This window comes from Scomber japonicus, chromosome 5 (genome assembly GCF_027409825.1).
Source record: "Scomber japonicus isolate fScoJap1 chromosome 5, fScoJap1.pri, whole genome shotgun sequence".
NCBI lineage: Eukaryota > Metazoa > Chordata > Actinopteri > Scombriformes > Scombridae > Scomber > Scomber japonicus.
The window spans coordinates 29,922,894-29,945,566 of record NC_070582.1 but is presented as its reverse complement, the minus strand read 5'-3'; the positions used below and the strand labels follow the sequence as shown (position 1 = coordinate 29,945,566).

The window sequence follows — 22,673 nt, the reverse complement described above, 5'->3', positions numbered from 1 at the left end:
TCAAATCCAGCCTGCAGCCAAAATACTTGGCTCCCTGATGAAAGTTTTGACTTTAATAGTTTACATCAAAACTTACATAGTGGTTCACACATCTTTTGTAGATAACGAAAATTAACCCATGGTTCCTTAAAATCCCAATTATTGTAATATAGCCTTGTTACATCTAATATTGTCCCGAAACAAGGACAGACATCAAAACTATGGTTATGCTATGCTATTTAAACATTGAATTATGCTGAAATGAAGTCTAATAAGCCAACCATGAATTATGCTTTAGCCTGTGTGACCAGAACAGATTTGTTCTTCACAAACAAAAGTGGTTATCATTTCCCCCCTAAACAGTATTATAAATACATTTAATTCTTAAATGAATTAAAAGAAATAAACACAACATATAAGGCCTGCCTCTCCACTGTACTGGTTAACAGCCCCGCCATGACAAGAGAGGTCCATGGTTGAACCTAAAAGTGCAGCTTTCTTTAATTATGCTGCAAAATAATGGAATTTTCTGCCGAAAGCTAAAAGCATATTTATTTAATCTGGCTTTTAATTAGTGTCATTTTAACTTATTTTACTAAATGTCTAGTTTTATTATTTTATTATTTCTATTTGTTTAGTTGCTGTTTTATAACTGTATTGTATTTTTCTTTTTCTCTGTGAAGAACTTTGAGCTTCATCCCTTGTATGAAAGGTGCTCTATAAATAAAGGCTATTATTATTTTGAATAGCTGACCCCTGCAGTAATGCTTGTGGGTTTGTTGGCTGTTCCTCTCTTCAGACTGAAATCTAAAGGAGACTGTGGAGCATGGAGGTTTAAAAAGCAGCTCAGGTCTAGTTTATGAACCACTCAAATGTTTGAACATAGGACCTACTGTGTTTGAACATTCATGATTCATGATCAGGCTTCATGATAATACAATAGTAAGGTTTTAAATGTGACATTTTAAAACAGCCACCAGCAGTGTGTTATATGTGGGTTACATATTAACACACTTTAGAACAAAAATTTAAACGCGCTCCACTTCATGCACCTGTAGGGGTGAATGTAACTCACAGTTGGAAGTTCAATTCATTAGAAGATGTAACAGCTGAATCAAGTTAAAAGCACAGTGGATTTGGCCGACTCAGAAAAAAAATCATTTAGATAATTAGAGCTTCTTGTGCATGTTGCTTTGATTGGTTCAAGTTTTTTAAATGTTACGCTCCTGGAAAGAAAAAAAAAAACACTCACACACCCACACACACACACACAGAGCATTAGGAGGGACTCACAGCACTCCTCGTTGACGATACACTTCTCTGTCTCCTCAGTCTGGAGCTGGCACAGCGAGCCGTCCTCAGGATACTGTTTTACATAACGCTCTCTGGACCTCATCCCCATCCCACAGGACACACTGCAGGCTGACCAGCTGATCCACTCTGACATCATGCATGTTGAAGGCTCTGTCCACCGAGAACGGGGGGAGAAAAGGAGCAAAATCTATTTAGCAACACATACTATAAGAATATCTCATTTCTCTTTGTTACACATTGGTTATTTAAGTTCTGCATTCTTTGTATCTCAGCTGTACTTAAAACTTGTTTGTACTGCTGTGGTATGCAGGTGCAGCTTCCTTGTTGCCATTTCTCATTACAACCAGTACATAAGTAGGCCTACTGCTGGACTGCACCATTTATTTCAATGAGTAATACCAATTAACCAGTTTTGGTCCAACAAAACAAAAGAGTGTTCCACAGAGATTTAATTAAAGACAGGTGATGTATTAAATAGTATGTTATCACTCAGTGTGACTCCCTCCAGTGACCCTCACACTTTTTGTTAATGTTAGTTATACTGGATTGAGTGTGAGAAGGCTCTTTTACAAGACCCAATGTTATTTTTTTCCCAGTATGGTGATGTCATGACCCGCCCTACTCTGCCTCTGATTGGGTGATAACCTTACTCCTCACGCCTAAACCTAACTGAATCCAACCGACTAAGGCAACAAGTACCAGCAAATCAAAGGCAGAGTAGGGCAGGTCATGACATCGCCATCCTAGGAGAGTTTGCTTTCACACAAGTGGTAAAATGTGACTGTGGGTTGGGCTGTGTCTTTCTGCTAACAGTCCCACAGTCCCACAATGCAATGCTCCACATTTTAAAGATGTGAAAACTACTGTCATGTGACTCTACAGCTGATGATGATGATGACACAAAATGACAAAAACATTTTTAGTGTCTGTTCACTGTTGATTTAACTAACTAATGTTTATTATAAAGCCCTATATCAATAGGTGGACCACAGTCCTGATCCAGACCCAGACGCCGTCCTGTCTGGACCCGGAACTGTAACTCATGAAATATTGAGGATTGTTACATTTTGTCTGAACATTTCTATTTTAACGGGCACAGCTTCACCAGTTATTACGGTAAAAGTGGAGCGGCCCTCAGAAACTCCCAGATCACTAATCAGTCAATCAAATCTGTGCATTCAGACACGTGGAGAGACTTGACTGTCAGTGAGATACACACGGAGAAAATAGTTCATGTGTTGATATGTTGTTAGAAAGTTATTAGATGTGAAGTTAAGTTTATGGTTTAAGTTAAAAGTAAAAAGGGATTCAATTTATTTAAGAAGCACGATCAAGAGCTTTCTGTAATGCACTTTATTTTAAAATGCCATCTTTAATATAAGAAAAGAACATGTACTTATCTTCTTTTTTTATTGATTTTATTATTGATTTGAATCCCACAAGTTGAGTGTAAATACTAATAAATGTTATTGCTAGATTCTAGAATACTACTGTATTTATATGAGTTTACAATCTAGCCAGAGATGCTGATGGAACTACAATGCTACTTCAAGCTACTTCAAGCTACTGAAGAATAACACAGTCATTATGATGTTCACGACCCTACTGATAGAGACATAAAAAATGAATGCCACTTCATTTTAAATTTGATCTCTCATTCATCTATAAGCTTTTTATACATTTGTTCTGAATTCTATCCAAGAGAAGCTAAGTTCATATTTCTGTATGAATAATTTGTCATAATACATCTGAGAAAACATGGTCAACTTAAGTCTGTTGTTCATTAATAATAGTAATATTGACCCCGTTTGGCCCTCGACTTGGACCTAGTTTTTAATTGTGGCCCCCTCTGTGAATGAGTTTGACCCCCCTGATACAGGGAGTACTGATTGAGTGAATAAGGGAGAGATTTGGGACACAGCCGAGGAGTTTAACATTTATTTTTTGTAGATTTGAGTCATTTGCAGCTTCTGTGTGCCACATTTACACTGCATCATCAATACATTATAAATCAGAGAGTTTGCAGGTTATAGTGTAGCTATGTATTTACATTATATATTAATGTTTATTCTTGGAGAGGTCTAAGAGGATTCTGTTTTCTGAGGGTTTTTTTTCCTCTGCCTTTGCCTCCACACCTCCCCTGCACACCTGTTCAGTGTTTAGTCTCATTAGTGTCGCCCTGCTTGCTGCCTGTCACACCCTCGTTGTCTTCATTGTTAACCACTGCTTGCTTTTCCCTCCTTTTCCAGTGCCTGCTCCACTCCAGCTGTGTCTCATGCTGTGATTAGTTCCTAGTATATTTACACTTTAGTGTTCTTCGTCAGTTCGTGATCAATGTATCCTGGTGTTTGCAGCTGTTGTTTTTAACTTCTCGTGTTTCTGTTTTTTTTTTTAACTTCATCTGCCTGTAACTAGACTCTGGCAATCTCTAGTTATTTTCTTCAGTTCCTGTCGCTTTCTGCATTTAGGTCAATCTGCTTTGATTTAGTACCAAGTGCCAGGCATGATAACAACTGGATGAATGATTTACAAGCTAAGGATCCTTCAGCTGTGCATATCATATGTTTAATGAAAGGACAGTAGATATTTATACAATTGGAAAATTATAGTAGAGTATAGTAATATATATAGAGTTTAATTTTCCATTTGCACTTAAGTGGTCATTTCATATCACTACACTTTGCTTGGTCACATGTTTCTTTGGTCTATAAAAGCATCAGAAAACTGTCAGAGAAAAATGTCCCTTCCAGTTTCCCAGACAACAAAGTGACATCTACAAATGTCTCGTTTTTACTGACTAAAAGTCCACAATGCAAAGGTGTTCCATTTACTATAATAATGTAAGGTCTAGAAACACCTGTCACAGCTGAATTCTTGACATGTTTTTGACTGATTGACTAATCATTGCAGCTCTAGTGTTTTAACTTACCTTCTCAGATCAAGCTCTGTATTATATTTACTAAGCTGGACACATTTGCCAAAGGTGATTTTACATCTTTCTCCCATACACATTCTTTACATGAAGAGCAAGTTCATTGTTTTTTTAAGAACACCTTCACACGTGTACATTGGGATCCAACCAACACCACTCCCACCTTCAATGACAAACCCACTCTACCACCTCCCACAAAGAACATGAGGACAAAATATGACTAATTAATGAGCATATAAAAACAAATCCTGAAATGAAATGCATTTATTCTTTTTTTCTTTCTTTTTATTCTTTCTTTCAGTCTTTGGTATTCCTCGCTAACCTCATCATGTGTATTTATTCTTGTATGAGTCTGTGTGTGTATATTGACATGTATGATCTATGTGGAGCCCAGGAAGAGAAGCTGTTAGTATTTGTAATAGCTAATGAAGATCCTAATAAAATAAATGAAATGTACATATGCACTGTGTATAAACTAATGCTGAAATATGACTAAACAGATAATGAAGAAGTATATAATATTAAATCATGTTGGTAATTCATGCACAAAATAATGCTTTATGATTTATTCTACATTTCTATACATATACATGTATTGATTTGTGTTTGCTGCTGAGGGAGGTGCTGCTAACCTCCCTGTAAAGTAGAATTGATTACCTTGCCTTACCTAGTGGAGTATAAAGCTGAGCTGCCTCTTACACCTGCTACAGGTGTCAGCTAGCTGCAAGATCAATCATCCTACAGGGAGACTGGTTCAAAGTTGGAAGGTACCATTTCCCCCCCAAAAAAAAGCTCTTCCTCAGAAACTGCTTCAGCTCTCCTTTTTTTAATAAGGTAGTAGCCTGAGGGACAGTCAGCGTGGGGCTGAGGGAGTGGAAGTCAATATGTATGACCCTGGCTTGTATCAGCTGTAAAGTGAACTTCAGCTTTTCAGGCTTAACAAGGCTTCACTCTGGTGTATTTTATCACTATTAGCCAGCATGGCGTTTCAAGATCTCCCTATTCTTCACTTAGAGGGAGCCGCTGTGCAAGTCCAACTGTGCCTCTTCTTTAAAAAAAGCTTCTCTTAGAGTGGAGCGTCGGTTGGATATAGTAGGCCTACATTATAATGAGAAAAGTGATGATCATGCCAGAAAAGACCTTGTACACAGATTTATTTATTTATTTTAAATGATGGATGAACTTTGAGCAATTTAGCTTTTTTTTTTTAACTCCAAAACACTTGACTCTCCTCTACTCTCTGCCTCCTGCAACAAACGTGAGAGCAGAGCTGCTTACCGGTTGTGGCCTAATCAAGCAGAACTAAGTGAATCATTAATAAAAGATACAGGTATCTCCAGCTCGGATGAGGCCTCCAGAGAGCCAAAACGTTACCCGGGAATATTAATCACCCTGGGCGTCGGGCCCTCGTCCTGCCCTAGCGTGAACCCCGCAATTATCAATCTCCCGGTGCACGCTAACGGAGCGCTAAATGAAAACAAAGGAGAGGTGCTCGGGAACAAAAAGCTATCCGTGTTGCTGTCTGATAATCGATATGAAGAGCAGTGGAGGGTGGGAGCATGTCTTAGTGTATGTGTATGTGTGTGTGTGTGTGTGTGTGTGTGTGTGTGTGTGTGAGGAGCTTCTACAGCCGGAGCTTCACTCTCATCTGATGACTTGTAGACATATTGTGGGAACGAGGGAGGAAGAGCGAGGAAGAGGAAGACAGACGCTGCCTCTCAGCGTTTGTTCCAAATTGACAACTTCACTGGAAATTGGACAAAAGGAAACTCCAGGGGTTTTGTGCTAATGTGAGTTTGTTTGCAGGACAGTAAAAGGAGCATCAAACTGGTAACTTTGACAGAAATCAGAGGGGAAAAGTTCCTCCTTTTGACGACAACACAGAGAGACCGAGAGAAGCGGGAGAAAACAATGGAGGGAAAGTCGACGCTAATTAGCTTCAAACACCTCCGTCATCAGCTTTGACACTTGGATTAGCGTGAAGTGTGAACGTACGCTTTAATTAACATGTTTGTGTCTTTGGATCAGTCTTAATTAGCCCATCATACACAATCCTCCTGTTATCTTTAACACAACAATGAAAGCATGGCGTGTTGATTTCCTTTTAGTTAAAAGACAAACACAATCCCAGTTTAAGCATCCTGGTTGCAGGAGGCTGCTCAGCATTAACAGCTAATCCACATAATCTTTTATGTTTCAGTGCAGTAATTAGGCTATCCAATCAGCAGTGTTTACTCTGTCTAATTAGGGATTTACTGTATTTTGTGACATATCGTGTTGTTGTAAACGTATCATCTTCAGGGATCTATCCCATCAGCTCCTGGTTACATATTCTCCTTTCTTTTTAAGTCACACAACTGCCACCCGTTTTCTTCACTGTGGATAATCCCTCACAACAATAACCCCAATTGTCATCTAATGGCTACACAATTAAATTCCTGGATAAAATCATTCCACCGGGCCGTGAAACACAAACGAGGCAGCGGCTTTGCGTCCTCACCGCAGATTCCATCGATTTAAGCCAAAATGAACCAGCAGTCGCCCAGGCTGGGGTTTTTTTTGTGGTCACGATGAGATAAACACCTCAGCTTTAATCTGCTTATTATTTTGAGGGTTCGCTCATCGCTCCTTCTTGTTAATAAGAAATGAACGCCCCCAAGTCTGAGAAGATTAGAACGGAAGGGAAATGTAATATTTGTTAGTTTGATGCTTCTCTGTGTGATGTATTGAAGCAGCAGAGAAGGATGTCAGTGTGTTTATAGTCATCCAATAAAATGTTTTTTTAAAGTTGGAGGTTAAAGAGTTCTGTTAGCAAAAGCACATCTTTCTCAGAGGGAGTTTAGCAGTTTACGCTCTGAAACTACTTGGTAAGTGTGTGCTTGTGTGTGTGTGTGTGTGTGTGTGTGTGTGTGTATAAATTACAGTTAGGGGCCTACGTTTTGCATAAATGCAACTTTTTTAACATGGCAAGTTATTTACTAAGACTACAGCAGGAAGTGAGCCAAACCGCAGTTGAAGTGATTTGCATAAAGTACATATATAAATAAGATCTGATGTTGGACTGTATTGGCAAGTGTAGAGAGCAATCAAACTCAAAAGAAAGGCGATGCTGTATGTGATGAGATGTGAGTTAAATATCCTGATGCTGTCAGCTCAACAAAGAAGACACATGATTGAAGGAGTTATGGAAGATACATGTGGGAATTTTCTGATTAATTCTTGAATTAAATTGTGTTATTAGTGTAAAAAAACAACATAACAGCAACATCTAATATGTATTAATGAGCCATGTCTCACTCATTGTTTCCATCTGACTGTAATCCCTGTGTGTGTGTGTGTGTGTGTGTGTGTGTGTGTGTGAGTGTGTCTGATAAAACAATATGTTTACCAGACTTTACACTTACACTTTTCCTCTGAGGCTCTTGTCAGTGTTTCAGAGATTTGTCTTTGAAAATAACTGTCTACTGCTGGAAATGAAGTTGATAACAGCTGTGAGACTGAGCCAAAGAATATCATTTGAGTCAATGTTAATATAAAACCATTCATATGCAGCTTTTTAATGGTCTGTGTGTGTGTTTTTAGGGTTAAAAAAACAAACAAAAAACACTCAAGACTTCTAAATCAGAGAGCTGTCAGCTTGAATGTAGCATTTTATATTCTATTTCTTAACCCTTACATACTGTTCAGGTCAAATTGGACCCGTTTTGACATCAGACAGCTGTAAAAATACTAACTAACCCTTTCATGCATATTGGTCACTACAGTGGACAGCTACGTACGAGTAGTGTCAAATCTCTGTCGTACGAGTTCTACTGACTTACTTCCCTTTTCAAATTCCCCAAACGACCATTGATGAACCTTTTCATCACAAGAAATGAGGAAGTAATGTTTGTCGCTGCATCGCTTGCGTAATACGGGCCACGGGCCTGTCGGACACTTTGGATAGATGTGCATTGTCAAATTCACACTTCCACGTTCCCTGTCCCTCTGTGTGTGTGTGTGTGTATGTGTGTGTGTGTGTGTGTGAGAGAGAGAGAACTCGTCATAAGTGGTAAAAGCATATACTTGTGACATGACAAACTCATGAAAATCCAAATGGCTCTTTTAAAGGCACAGTTTATGAACACTGTGTGCATTTTGATACAGTATACTTATATATAAAATCCAAACTATTCCATAAAGGGTTCATGTGGCTGCTGGTTTTCATTCCAACCAAACAGGAGCACACCAGACTTCACTCATCTGATCAGCTGATCTAAGTCTTCTCTCAGTTGATTGTGTGTCTTGATTGGTTGGAACAAAAACCTGCAGGAACATGAACCTTTATGGAACAGTTTGGACCTGACTTAGCACCTAGACCTGCTTTAGAATAAAAAAAGCCTTCCCTTTCTACAAGATGTCACTTTTAATACATGACCTTCAGAACCTGGAGCACCAGTTAAGTGCTTCAATACCCTAAAATAAATCTTACTAATGGAAGGAAAACAAACCTCCTAATCCTCCATTGTTTATTTGATTTGATAAATGAACTGCATCCCACACAACCACAGCTAAAGACTCAGAAGTGGTTGTTAAGCAAAGGTAGACTGTACAGATCACCTTCCCTAGCTAGATGATTGAAAACTGTGCTTCTGTTACTTTCTGTTACCTTTATACATGTCCGTGTGTGTTTGTGTGTGCTCACCCTCAATACTGCATCCCTGGCCCATGCAGGGCTGGAAATCTTGAGTGTGGGGACACGGGACACTGAGGTCCAGCTGGGCTTTAAGCATCCTCTGCCTCATCCTGCGACCTTTTTCACAGGTGGCGCTGCTGCATGCCGACCATGGAGACCAGCCTGAGTAGATGCACGTCTCCGGTGTGTCGTCTGAGAGAGGAATACAAAGGGATGGTGAGACGATGGAGGGTGGACAAAAGAAGAAGAAGAAGAAGAGGAAATGTAACACTTTCATTACGTTTCTCTCACATGGCCATCTTTAGCATCTTCTGTTTTTACAAAGCTTCATTTTCTACTTCCAATAAAGCATGTGAGCTCATTTGTCAGATGGGTGGGGAGGGGGTGAGGAATGGGGGCTGAGCTGACATTGATTATTTAACATTGTATCCAAAGGTGATTACAGCTGGTGGAGGACCACAACAGAGTGGCATGTAAAGGGGGGGGAAAGAGAGAGCAGAGGGGAAAGAGTTGGAGAGAAAGAGAAGGGAGTGATTTGTGAATGTCTCGTCCAATTATCAGCAGTAGCAGCACTACAAGAAGTACTGGCGGAACTGGCTTGAATTAATAATGCTCTCTTGGGGGTTGAGAGAGGCAGAGAAAATGAGAGGAGAGGCGAGAGAGAATATACCGTCAGGCCTCAGGGACGAACCTGAGCGGGTCCAATTCCCTAGGATAAGGGTTTAATGACAGAGGGGAGAAAAGAGGATGAAAGGAGCTGGAAAAATATAGAGAGGAAGGTAAGAAAAGAGTTGGGTTGATGTGTTAGTGAAAAGCAGTGACGCTCCATACGGACCACCATGAATGGATACTAGCTCCCTGTAGTGTCATCTCACACAGAGCAGAGGGGGAATGAGGGAGAAAGAGAGGACGGGTAGAGTGAGAAAAGGAGGAGGGAAAAGAAGCAAATGGTTTCTGACTGACTGAGGAAGACATTTATTAGGCAGCATGAGATCCTTGTTAAGAAATCTGCTGGGTGAGCAAAATCCTGGACCATACCAGACACTTCAAGTAAAAATAGGAACAATGCATGTGTGTGACTTTTTTTGTTGGACGATGTTGTCCTACAAATAATCATGTTTTTTATCTGGTCTTAGCTCTGTTATAAAAGTCTTGTCAAAGCTTATATCTCTTTATATAAGTCAAGTCTTTTCATGGTTAATGTAACGTATGCAAAAGATGTGGCAGAGACAATATTTCAGTATTACTTTGAATAGACATGATAATGCTGATAATTACGTTATTGTACGATAAGTTGATGATGTAATTATTGTGACAGGCCTAAACCCATTTGCAGAGCGTCAAGTGTACTTTTCACACCATAAGAACACAAGATAAGAGATGGGCCTGTTCCAAAAACAAAACTGGTACTGTATACTAATTTGGTTTAACACATTTATTTGGCAGGAAGTGTAATGCATTCTTTTCGTTGGCAAGGTTTGTCTATTCTGAGACCTTTGACATCTTTACACAGCAGAGAAGTCGACGGGAGGAGGCGGAGTTGGAAGGTGGGCAAATGAAGTGCAGCACTTTGACATCAGCGACCGGGGGTTAATGTCCCATAGCCTCTGTGCTGCTTTGGATACTAAAACATTTGCTTTGACCCCTTGAAAGATTGTGGTTCTAGTTCAGTATTAAACAAGTATTAAAGAACACTCCCTAACATTAATGTAATAGTTTGTAGATAAGTTCCATATAATCACTTAGAAACAGTAATCTGGACAGCCTTCTGCATCTAGAGCAGGTAATGTAGTTTTTAGCCTGTGCTGACTGGTTAAAATGACAAACATTAACCACCTCAGATTATATCAATTGTTGCTAATTAACTCAAATTACAGAGGAGCTAAAATGAAACTTGGCTGTCATTTGTTTAATGTGCTCTCAGCAAGCTGGTGTGTGTATTCAGCCACAAACTGGAAACATCACACTGTGGACTGTGTGTTCTTGTAGTTCAACGACTCCAACAGAGCGATGAGCCTTAAGATCTGTTCCACATTAAATTACTCAGTTAAACTTTTGTGCATATCACATCAATATCTTATCAATTTAATAGTCATACATAAAGATCTCCACTGTTTGAAGAAAATAGCTTGTGAAAAATAATTTGCAGAAGTCCAGCAGGCTACATCTCGTTAGATATAATCAACATCTCATATTTGATGCTGCTCATCTTATTTTCAGGTTGAAATTACAGGTTGTGAAAATTAGTTTTTTAGAACTTTAGTTATTTCCAAACATTGAGAGCTAAACCTCATCAGGTTCAATAAGACATTCAAATGGATTTCCTTGCTAAGCGGATTTAATACTGGGTCTAGATGAAACAACTGAACCCTGAACCCTTATAATTATCAGGAGACAGGGTTGAAAAACATATCAATGCTTTGGTTCAGGTGAGATCTATTTATTTATTCTCCTCCTATAATGAGAAAATGAGAGGAGAAAGGTGTGAGACAGGAAGAAATCAAGACAAACTGAAACTTAACTTCTTAATTGGGATTATTTACTACATTACAGGTAAACCTAGATATTTTGTACAGGTGAAGGCAGAATGCTTCAGAATTCAAAGGATCTGTGATGCATCATAAATATTAAACATGTTGAATGAGGACAGATTTGATATGAAACAGCAGGGTTCCAACCTTCTCACAGGAGGGTGGATAGAAAGACCTGCCAGATGTGTGTTCTGACTGTCTGACCTGAGCTTACTTGAGACTCAGCCTGAACCAGTTGTGGCCGTAATGAGCAGTCAGCTTAACAGTCGATACATGTCAGCAGATTACGTGTGTGCCCTTGAGCATCCCGAGACACCGAATTCCTGCAGTATCTACTTAGTTTGAGAGCTACATGACTTGACAGGACAAGTGAATGTTTAGCAAACACAGAGTGGACCGTGAAAATAGTCAAGTGCAAATAGTCCAAAGGAATGCAATATCATATAATGATAGGGTTTGAATAATTAGTTTAACAGCCCATTAAGTCCTTCAATTTCAACTACTGGAACTTGTTTGGGGTTTTTACCTGAAGAACTATAATCAGGTGTGTGTGTGTGTGTGTGTGTGTGTGTGTGTGTGTGCTTTGACTGTACCTTCCTCCTTCTCCTCCTGTCCAATATCAGCTACAATGTCGTCTATGCTGTCTGGCACCACGTTACATTGTTCTCCCTATGCAGACAAGGGAAATTGGGGTCACACACTAACATACACAAACAAGCACAACGTCTATTAATCTAGAGTTTTGATCTCAGCAAAACAATCTTTGAGCGGGAAAGTTCATATTTGACATTGGAAATAGTGGTTTGTCTGAAAAAAACAACTCAACGTCAACACACAGAATTAGCTTCTTTCAAAGCCCTAAATCTTATCTCACTGCCTTCATCAGAGTTGGCTTGGTTGACATGGAAATTGTTTAGTTGTCATCCCGTAACTTAAGCATGGAACCTCACTTACATGATAACAGGTGGTTGCATATGGTTGAGAGCTCTGTCAAAATCAAGTAAGTAGATTGTCAAAGAACCATCTTTTAAAGTAATTAGTTTTATACTGACTAATAGTTTTGCAGGTATTTGGTCATGGACAAATTAGAATTTGATGTGATGATGGTGTTTTGGTGATGCCCAAAGCTCTTAGAATACAAATTTCATAGTATCCATCAATAATTATCAGGAAATTTGGCTTAAATCCACAAGTATTAACCTCATGGTGGCACTAAAAATTGGGATCCCCAAAATCAAAATCATCACCTGGAAACCGTGAATGTCTGCCTAAATTTTGATGCAAAGCCATCCAGTAGATGTTAAGATACTTTAATGGGTCAGTCATGGGATCACCAAAGCAGTTTGGTTTCATATTTTTGGACCATCTTGGACCAAATGTCAAATGTCCTAGCATCTAAAGGTGAGATATTTCAGTCTGGAGTGATGGACTGACCAACAGACACACAAACACATACTGTACACATTCTAATGGACTACATTGTACCTTCCTAGCAATGCGTTCCACCACCACCTTGGCCAGAGGGGTAATTGCCCCTCCTTCAGGGTCATAGAAGGGACTCTGGGGATGATCCAAACTGGTTAGGGGTCTAATCTTCTCCTGAGGAAGGGTGGGTTTGTTCGGTGACTGAAAGAGTCCGAAAAGGAGGTAAGTGAGCAAATACGATATCAAGTCCTGTACAGTATAAACAAAAGTTAAAGCAGCAACAATCAAATAGCTACATATAATGTGAACTGCGACAAAGCAAAAGATAATTATCTTATTTTGCAGTTCTCATCAGCTCTACTGGCAGGCAGGCAGTTGTTTTCAGCAATGAAGCTCAATAAACCAACTGTAACTACATGCTCAGCACTAAATGGCATATAGAAAATGCTAGTGCATAAGTGGTGGACTTAATTGAGCATATAGCAGCTAAAAAGCTAGACATTTTCCAATGGAATTGGTGGAGATCACTACAGAGCTTTAAATGCATTCTCCAGATGGCCAAAAAAATCTAATAACATACTGTAAATAAAGCTGATGCTTCTGGGACATTTCAAGCTTTTAGTAACAATATTACTAAACAAAATGAGACACCAGGTGGACTTGAATTTATCACCCAGCAGAAGCCCCCGTTTGCTCAGGTTTCACTGTCGTCTCCCTAGGTGGTTGCCTTTGAATTTGCAACGTGATTCTAAAGGTGAATTAACTCTGACGGCCTTTTAACAATCAGAGGGAAAAGAACGTGCATAAATAAGACGCCACGGGTGAAGATCAGGTCATGATTTGAAGGAGAGCTACTCCCAACCTCCTACATTAGTACTGTGCAAATCACGCTTGATGGTTGATGTCCTCAAGGAAATATCTGCTTCAATATATTAGGTATCAAATTTGCCTGAGGGAGGAGAGTCTTAGTCTTCCTCTGAGGAATGGTTAGAGTAATCAAAGTTAAACAGACAAAATTTAAGGCATGGGAATTATTTGTGGGACAAGAATATTAATCCAATAGCAGCATATAGTGTGTGCATGTCTGTGAAACAGGCTTTTAAAAAGAGAATAACATTATTTCTCTTGAGGGAAAGAACAGTAGAGCGGCAGTAAATTCACTGATGGAAACTGAAAGTAATATAAAGTAATAGCATGACAATTGCTGCATTGATTTTATGCTTAATTCTGCCCAAAATGGTGAGGTAGGTAGGTTTTCAAGTGCCTGACAGAGTCCTGTGCAGTCACTGTTTCTCCCATCCACCATCTGGTCGAGTCTCTTTTCTGTTTGATCTCACTATGCATGATTTATATATCTATTTTAACAGCTTTTTAACAGGAGATGTGTGGCATTGTTCCAAGCTGTGTGTGTGACAGCATGTGTGTCCATGTATTGTTAAAGCTTTAAAAAAAAAAAAAAAAAAAAACTTCCACAGAGAGAAAAGGTAAAAAACACATGACAAACATGAATCATTCTCTTTGTACTTTCAGGTTAACTCAACTTTGTTGTTTCAAGTTTCAAACCAACTTTTGATTTAATATATTCAGCAGTCCTGAATAAGACAAAAGGAAGATATCTACAAAGGGAGTATTAGGGAGATATGAAGTTATATCCGCAGTGCTATAACAACAACGCCAACAATACTCCTTTTGTAATTTCAAGTTCACTTAGAGTTTCTTCTCTGATGTTTTGGTTTAAAATATCTTGTGCCAAACGAGACCAAAGAGAATACATCCATCACTTGCTTGAGACAATTAGAAACTACATCACTTATAATGACTGGATTGCAAATGAAAAGTAAATGACTTGCTTTTCATACAGTGCAAAAACATACAAGCATCAGTCTTGTAGACGTGTACTTCCACATCTCCGTCTGTAGGTGGCAGTCATTTAATTTCTGCTCTATAGCATGGTGTGTGCATTACATGGTGGCAAACCTTCAAAAACTACACACTGTGTTTCCAGGAAGCCACTTACCAGAGCCAGAGGACAGGAAGCAGACTGTATTGGCTAGAAAACTGTAGTTTATAAGACTGCCCAGGTCTTCAAAAGTATATCAGTGTTTAAAGCAATGCAGGGTTATAGGAATGAGTTGTATTCCATTTATGTGAAGGCTGGTTCACATACATATTGCACAATACAAATGACACAAAAGCACTGAAATATGAAAAATATTTGTGGATAAAAAAATATATTAATAACAAATTCATCTAATGGAGAATAAAATCCTGACTCTCATACACATACTGGACAAAATGCAAGTAAATTGAGTACCAGAGAGCTGTGGAGACCAAACAAAGGGACTGTTTGATATGAGACTAAAATCAGGGCCATAACAGCTGAGAAACCACGTTTAAAAAGTAACACAAGATGAATTAGAAGAGCTCTGGTTTTATATTAGTTAAGCTTTTGAAAAGTATTTACCTCCTTCCCTCAGCAGGATGAGCTATTTGCTTATTCATGAGGTTGTAAACTATAAATAAATTGCTGTGGTCTCCAAACAGTAGGTGAATATGGATGAGCACCTTTCATTCCAAGGATGTATAAAACTAAAGAGGATGTCTGTCACAATAACAGACAAGTGGAAGTCAAGTGTATTGTGACGTGAGGGGTACATATAAATTCAGCTACACAGTCGACAGCTATAGTTAGCAATATAACTTATAATTATACGTGATGCACTTAATGATAACTGTCACATTTGATTTATCTCCTGCAGTCCCACCACTAGTATATCTTTGATGAGACACAGCCAACATTTGTGCCTCATATGCAGTAGTATCAGGTGATGTAATATATTTGAATGAATCTTTTGCAGAAAAACAGCAAATTAACAAAGGAAGCTTGGTTATGGTAGCAACGCTTACATTTTCAAGCTAATTATACTAATGCACACAGTTCTTTGGGGTCAAAGGTGCTGAAAAGAGAAATATAACATTGCAAATATGAAAAACAATAGCTTCTGTGATTATGTAATTATTTAGATAACAAGGACAACTTTATTTATGGTGGTTAACTAGACTGACATATCTCAAGCTAACGTTACAGCTAATGGACAGTGTTTGGGGCTAGAGCTAACATGACCAATCTGACATACTGTAGGCAGCAAACATAAAAATCTGTATCCCATTTAGCTAGCTTTTGTTTGGAAACAGCAAACTCATAAAAAACTTATAAAACTTGGTGCTTTGACCACTATATAGCTACTTAATAAAGACCATTTTTTATTTATGGTTTTCAACAACACTGGCATATCTCAAGCTAATGTCACAGCTAACGTACAGTGTTTGGGGTCAAAGAGCTGCTGGCAGGACAGTAAAAATGACACACTGACATTTCTAAAGCTAATGTTAGAGCCAGTATACAGAGTGTCAGACTGAGTTGTTGACACTATAATGAAACTGACCTCTGACTAAAATCATTCACTTCTTTTAGCTTATTTCGCCATTTTATGTTTTACAGTGAATTCTCCAGGGGTCCTGCATGATGGAAGCAGCTAGTAGATTTTGATACAACTGTTAAGTGCCAACTTGATGTTACTCATTCCAGGTTTCTACATCTAACAACATAAAGTACCAGTCAAAAGTTTGGACACGCGTTGGGATAGTTTGTTCTAACTATTGACTGGTATTGTACATTTGAACTAAAAAATGCAGATTATAATATACCTCATATGTGACACCATTGTCAGTTCCTGCATCCCAGGGAATAAGGTCTGTCACAAGCCTCTGGACCCAGCCACAGTCCTTGGTACAGAGGTCCTCTCCTGAAAGCCCCACGTTCCAGTCCGGACTGGGCCCGAGCATGGTGAGGAAGGACATCAGGTGACGGGTGCGGTCCACTGAAAACTCTGCTGATGGAGCTGCTCGCCTGATGGTGAGGATGAATATAAGGAATAGAGAACAAAAGAGAAAAACTAAGTATCTATCCATTTATAAATTTAATTTTTCATATTATTTTATTGAGACTCAAGTATGGCTGCATGTTTTGAAAATCATCTCAGGAGAAATATTTCCCTATAACACTTTGCTATTGCATAACTCAGTTAATTACTTTCAAAATTTCTGATGTCACGACCTCTGACCTTTGTCATGGTCAGCTAATTGCTGCATAACTGAAGCTCCAAAATATCCAATTAGTGTCAGGAACACTGTAGCTCATGGCATATTCTCTCTGAATGTTAAATACCTGTAGAGAATAATCAGATGTTTTGAAGATATGGTATCTTAATAATCACATCTTAACTAAGTCATAAGTACAAACAATGATTTTATAAACTTCTCACAACTTTGTATGCAAAATTGAACAAAATTAGCTAATATTTCATACATCACACTGACAATGTGAGTACGTTATTATGGGAGCCTATTCTGGTGTGTGAGTGTTCTCATTAGTAAAAATAATAGTGGCACAATATATCGCAAATGACAGACAATGCTAGAAGGGGTAATTAAACAGATGTTTGGTGAAAGATACCGCACATTAGTGTGCGCTTGTGTGTGTGTGTAGGTATGTGTGTGTGTCTGTGTGTTCATGCACATGCAGTGCTGAGGGCTAGAATTGCGATAAGTTTGTAATTGCTCTTGAACTAATTCAAAAGAGTGCACAGGATGCCAAAGCATGTGAGTATTCAGACAGCCGGGCTTTTGAGAGGTTCATAAAGGAAGGCATCCTAAAACAATTAAGACTACTTTAGAATAAATAAATAAATCATACAATAGTTTCAGAATTTTAATTATAATATATTTGTTAAGTCTGTCAGATATTGAACAATTTCCAACTTAAGTGCTTATTCTGCTAATTAAGAATTTGATACTGCACACAATGAAGTTGAAGTATTATTGTTCATGGACAGGTCGTGCTATCAAGGATTTCTGGAACAAAGTTTTTTGTTGATCATCCAGTATGTTCTAAATTATGTAAATCTAGTATTTTTAATTTATTACAATATATCACTAAACAAGTATTGTGTTTGGCTTGGAGGAGCGCTGAGGCTGCTTCTCAGTGCCAAAAACTGACATACATGTTTTGTTTTGTGTATCATCAAAATATCAACTTTTGAACAAGGCCGCCAGACCAAAAAAACCTTTTAGAAAACAGTTTTTGTACAATGTTCTCCTATGTAGAAGCTAAATAAAGGCAGTATCAAAGTTGTAGCAGTTTCATGCGGCAGGAACACACAACATTGACTTTTTAAAGCATAGTCATGTTGAAAACATGAAGAATAAATGATGAACACATCTGTCAGGAACTAGGGCGTGGATGACGTGCTCATGGCTAACCAGTCAAAATATAATACATCCATTAGGTCAAAATGGGATTTAATGGTGACCTGTAATTTGAACTCTCCCTGCTTTTTGTGTAAGGAAGAACTACAATGATACTGAAGCTATTGTGCATATTTTTACATTTTTCAAGAGGATTAAACTGATTTTGGAGATATGTTTGGAAATACTGAGTAAGCTCCAAGCCTCTTTGGGCGTTTCCCATGACAGCGGTTGCTAGGAGACTAAATTGTATTTGTTTCTTTTTTCAATGAGTCCAAATAATTGAAGCTGTCAGCAAGTTAGTTAATAAAGTGTAACTAGCATTAGGTGTCTCTATGTGACTGACCTGTAACCTCAGGTACAAGATGTTACACTCAATTACTTGAATAACGACACGGATTAATGTTAAGAGTGCTGAAATTACAGATGGGAGAAAGCAGTAACATCACCCCCTATATTGGTGACCTATTTTTATTTTCTGTCCACACAGATATGAAACCAATCAAATTACAGAGCTGACATCATCATTTGCTTATTTTTATTTTTTATTTTCAATCAGTATCTCACAGAAATGTTTTTTCCTTTTAGTGCAACTGACATTGAGCGATACTCACAGGTTGAGGGGCTGCCACGCCGGCCACTGAGCCTTAGTTTTAATGACAGTCAGTACTTCATCTCCCTGGGGGGGGGGGGGGGGGCACAGAGAGAGAGAGACAGAGTGAGAGAGAGACAAGAAGCAATTTGTCACTAAATGGATGACTATACAAGGAGAGAAAAAACATTGACAGAAAAAAGTCAAAAATTGACATGACTGAGGGTGAGTACTCTCATCCAAGGACAGTAAAGTGTATTCGACTTTTCAAAGGCTTAAGAGCCTGGACAAAGTGTGTCTCTTATCAGGACAAAATTGCTCTGTGCTGTTTTATAATAGCCGTCTGTCATTCTAGCCAGGAACCGCACTTGGCACTCTGTACAGCACCCACAACTAGTTTCTCTGCAGCATTAGGGACACTTTATGGACAACACAACACATTATCTATCATAATGGATCGGATGTAATTATTCAGCCAAAAGCTGGAAGACAAATGGTGGATTTAGTGTGGCGCAGCAGTTGATTAGAACTGAATAGGAAAGACCAAATGTGCCCTTTTCTGGTTTAATAAGAGCCTTTATTGTGTTTTCTCTTCTTCTCCATTTATTGTCTCTTTCTCTTTTAAACGCTCACACACATCTACTAACACACACTCACAAACACACACAATAACTCCAGTTTGGGATATGCCAAAAAAAGAAGAAAAATCCTTTTTTCTGGTTGACTGAAGGTTCCATAGGCTCCTCTTTTCCCTGGAGCAGTGTGGAAAAAACGAGTGTGTGTGCATGTGTGGTCGGGTGGGTGTCTGCATGTATGTGTGTTTGTGTATGTGTGTGTGGGTAAAAACAAGTTTACAAGTCAATGTCCATCTTCTCTTCAAAACCGCCGGAGCTCTGTGGCCTCCCCTGGCTCAGACCTCACTCCATCCTCTCACACATACAGACACAGATATGTATATTAATATAGACAGCCACAGGGACAAAAACACAAAAGCCAGCATGGAAGCAAGAAGACCCAAAAATAGAATGACCGATGTGCAATGGACAAATATTCATACAAGTGAGATGCGATAACAGCCCATATGTGGAAGAAACAGAGGATCAGTGGTGAACTGGATTTTGATTTAAATTTGTAACTTGTGATCAATTTAGTAGTGATTTGTAGTTATGATGTTGTTTTATCAAACCACATGAACATGTTCTCACACATACATCTTAACTGGAATGTGTGCTGCTAAAAACAATCATCTGAATGTTTTTGAAAGTTTCAGCATAATAATAATTGTGCAATAAACTGCACAATTGGATTTTAAACAGGTAACAAGCTTTGTCCCCTTTCTGTAGTTGAGAGGAAATCATACAAGCCATGCACCAGTGGACCTCACCATTAAATGAGCTATGACTGCAAAATGTATTAATTGTATTTATATCTATATTTTTTCTGAGCTGTCTTTAGACTTGTTTTACCATCGTCTGATACTCCATTAACATGTGGCATTAAAACTGCATGTTAATACAAGGTGTAAATACATGCAGAACACATTGGGATTGGTTCTCAGCTGTCTCACCTAAAGAACCTTCTAAAGCAAGTTGAAAAGTCATTTAACTCCACCTCTGCCTCAAGACACAAGTGGTACTAGTAACTAGCAAGTGTTCTCTGGCAAGAAAGTGATTGAGGATGTCGGTCTCTTATACGCCTTCCCCACCTCGGTGTTGAGATTCAATCAAAAATGTATTTTAAAACAAAAAACCCTGTGGTTCAGATATATGTCATATCCAGATAGAGACCACATGTTAACTCCAGGTATAAATGTGACCTGAGACTGTAATCCCAAGAAAAATTACCTGAAAGGACTTCTAGTGGGCACATGAGTGATGACTGTTGTTCATGAGTAACAAAGGCAGGAGTAGCATAATGTTGTTGGATCAATAAATGAAGTCACACGACTGTGACATATGAGGCATCTACCCGTTTCTGACTTTTCCCCAGTTAACCATGACAACGATCATCCCCTTACTTTAACCGAGTAGTGTTTGGTCACTCTAGACTAGAGGCTGGGCTTTAGGAAAAGTATCTGTTTGACACTTGATCCAGAACACTTATTACAGCTTTAACACATTATCGGGCGATGGATCCTACTGATTGTTTGGATCCCCTGACTCTACTATTTTTCGGTGAAATATACAATTTACTGGATGGATTAAGGTAGCCAAAGTTGTTAGATCCTCAATTTGAATGACTCTGGGAAATGACTCACTTACTCTATCACCAACCTGAGTGAATTGTCTCAACAAATATTGGATGGATCGCCATGAAGTCTGGTTTAGACATTCACATACCCTCTTGATAAATTGTAATAACTGTAGTGATCTTCTGACTTTGCTTCTACCACCATCATCAGATGTCCCTAATACTTTGACTTATGTCCATATACCTGCAGAACTAATGATATTCCTACTTTGCGGTTGGTGTGAATTCGAAAACAACTAAGATGGCAACCTGTTAAACATCAACATGGTGTTTCTGTAACTTTAACATATTAGTTTGACAAAAAGTCTTAACTCAATGTCCACTTGTTTTGTCCAGATCTGTCAATTGCATTTCACCATCTTCCCCACTGGATGGAGCTCATCTTTGTGCCTAAATCTAATGAAACTCTATCCTGAGCAGTGGTAGATCCGAAAACAGTTATCTGAATCATTTTGTAACAATCATTGTACATAATTATTATGTTGTTGTGTTATGTTGCTGCTGACAGGAGCGTCAGAGGAGAAAACACTCCAAAACATTGCTTGTTTCAGATGGCAGTGACAAGATAACATATTCTGTTGTTTAGTTTGGGGGACTTGTTGCGCTGTCCATCATTTCTTTGCAATTTTGTACACGTTAATAATCAAGTTAACTTCATCTGTATAGCCCATCACATATAACTCAAAGTTCAAGTGTGTTTACAGGCCTTCAGCAATAGGTCCCATCCCAATTCTAGCCTCTTAAGAAGACAAAACAATCTACCACAAGACAGACAGACGCTTATAAAGTCCAATAAAATCAACCCAATGAAAGAGATTCAATATTAGTGCTATATAGGGGTGGGGGTGGGTGGGTGTCACTGGAGGAATTTTACCATTTTTCTGATATAATAGTACGATACAGTTCAATTACTGGTAGACACAACTAAAGATTTCAAAGCAGACATGTTTTCCAACCTTGGCTCAAATGCAAGAAATCCAGTAATTACATGTTTCCAACTTTCTGGATAAACACGATGAAAGGATTCAAACATTGAAAGTACTTTCTCAATCTTTTCACTTCCTCCACCATCTGCCAATACCAAGACCAGAAAGAAAGAAAGAAAGTTATTCCTGTGACCGAGACCTCAACCGGTATCATACAATACAGAATGCTTAGAGGAGGCTGGTGAAAAGCAAATCTTCCTGTAATGGTCTTGTTTGTTTATGGTAATTATAGCAATGGCACAAAATGACTGCTATTTATCACTGTTCAAATGTGCATTATGTTTTCATGAATGTTTTCAAGGAGGAGAGAAAGAGAAGGACAAAAGGAGTGGGAGGTGGAGGTAGAGAAGGTCGGCAGATGAAGACAGAGAAGAGGAAGATAAAAGTCGAGAAACAAGAAGAAAAAAATGATGAGTATGAGTACACAAACTGAGACGGAGATTGTGGGAGAGGGCAAGCATGAAAAAGGGACAGAAAACAAAGACATCAAAACAGTGAAGACGAGAAAATGACAACATGAGGGTGGAGGTTACAAATACACATATCCCTGTACTTTTACAATAAAAAATTCACTCTGTTGCTCTCCATATAACTCATTCCTCCATCATTATCTTATTTCTTTTACCTCCTCAGCTACATGTAACCCACATCTAAACATACACTAAATCCTACGTAATAGTTA

General features: G+C 38.6%; 1 protein-coding gene across 1 annotated transcript in view; it reads right to left on the bottom strand.

Annotated features, from left to right (window-relative positions):
- LOC128358335 (spondin-1-like) overlaps positions 1 to 22,673 on the bottom strand; it is a 100,232-nt gene that overhangs the window by 2,400 nt on the left and 75,159 nt on the right. Inside the window, exons 7-12 of the mRNA XM_053318574.1 lie at positions 18,778 to 18,842; positions 16,565 to 16,766; positions 12,917 to 13,057; positions 12,025 to 12,100; positions 8,910 to 9,092; positions 1,273 to 1,443 (exon numbers count right to left, since the gene is read on the bottom strand). Of these exons, the coding sequence (XP_053174549.1) occupies positions 1,273 to 1,443; positions 8,910 to 9,092; positions 12,025 to 12,100; positions 12,917 to 13,057; positions 16,565 to 16,766; positions 18,778 to 18,842 (838 nt within the window). The remainder of the gene's footprint in view (positions 1 to 1,272; positions 1,444 to 8,909; positions 9,093 to 12,024; positions 12,101 to 12,916; positions 13,058 to 16,564; positions 16,767 to 18,777; positions 18,843 to 22,673) is intronic.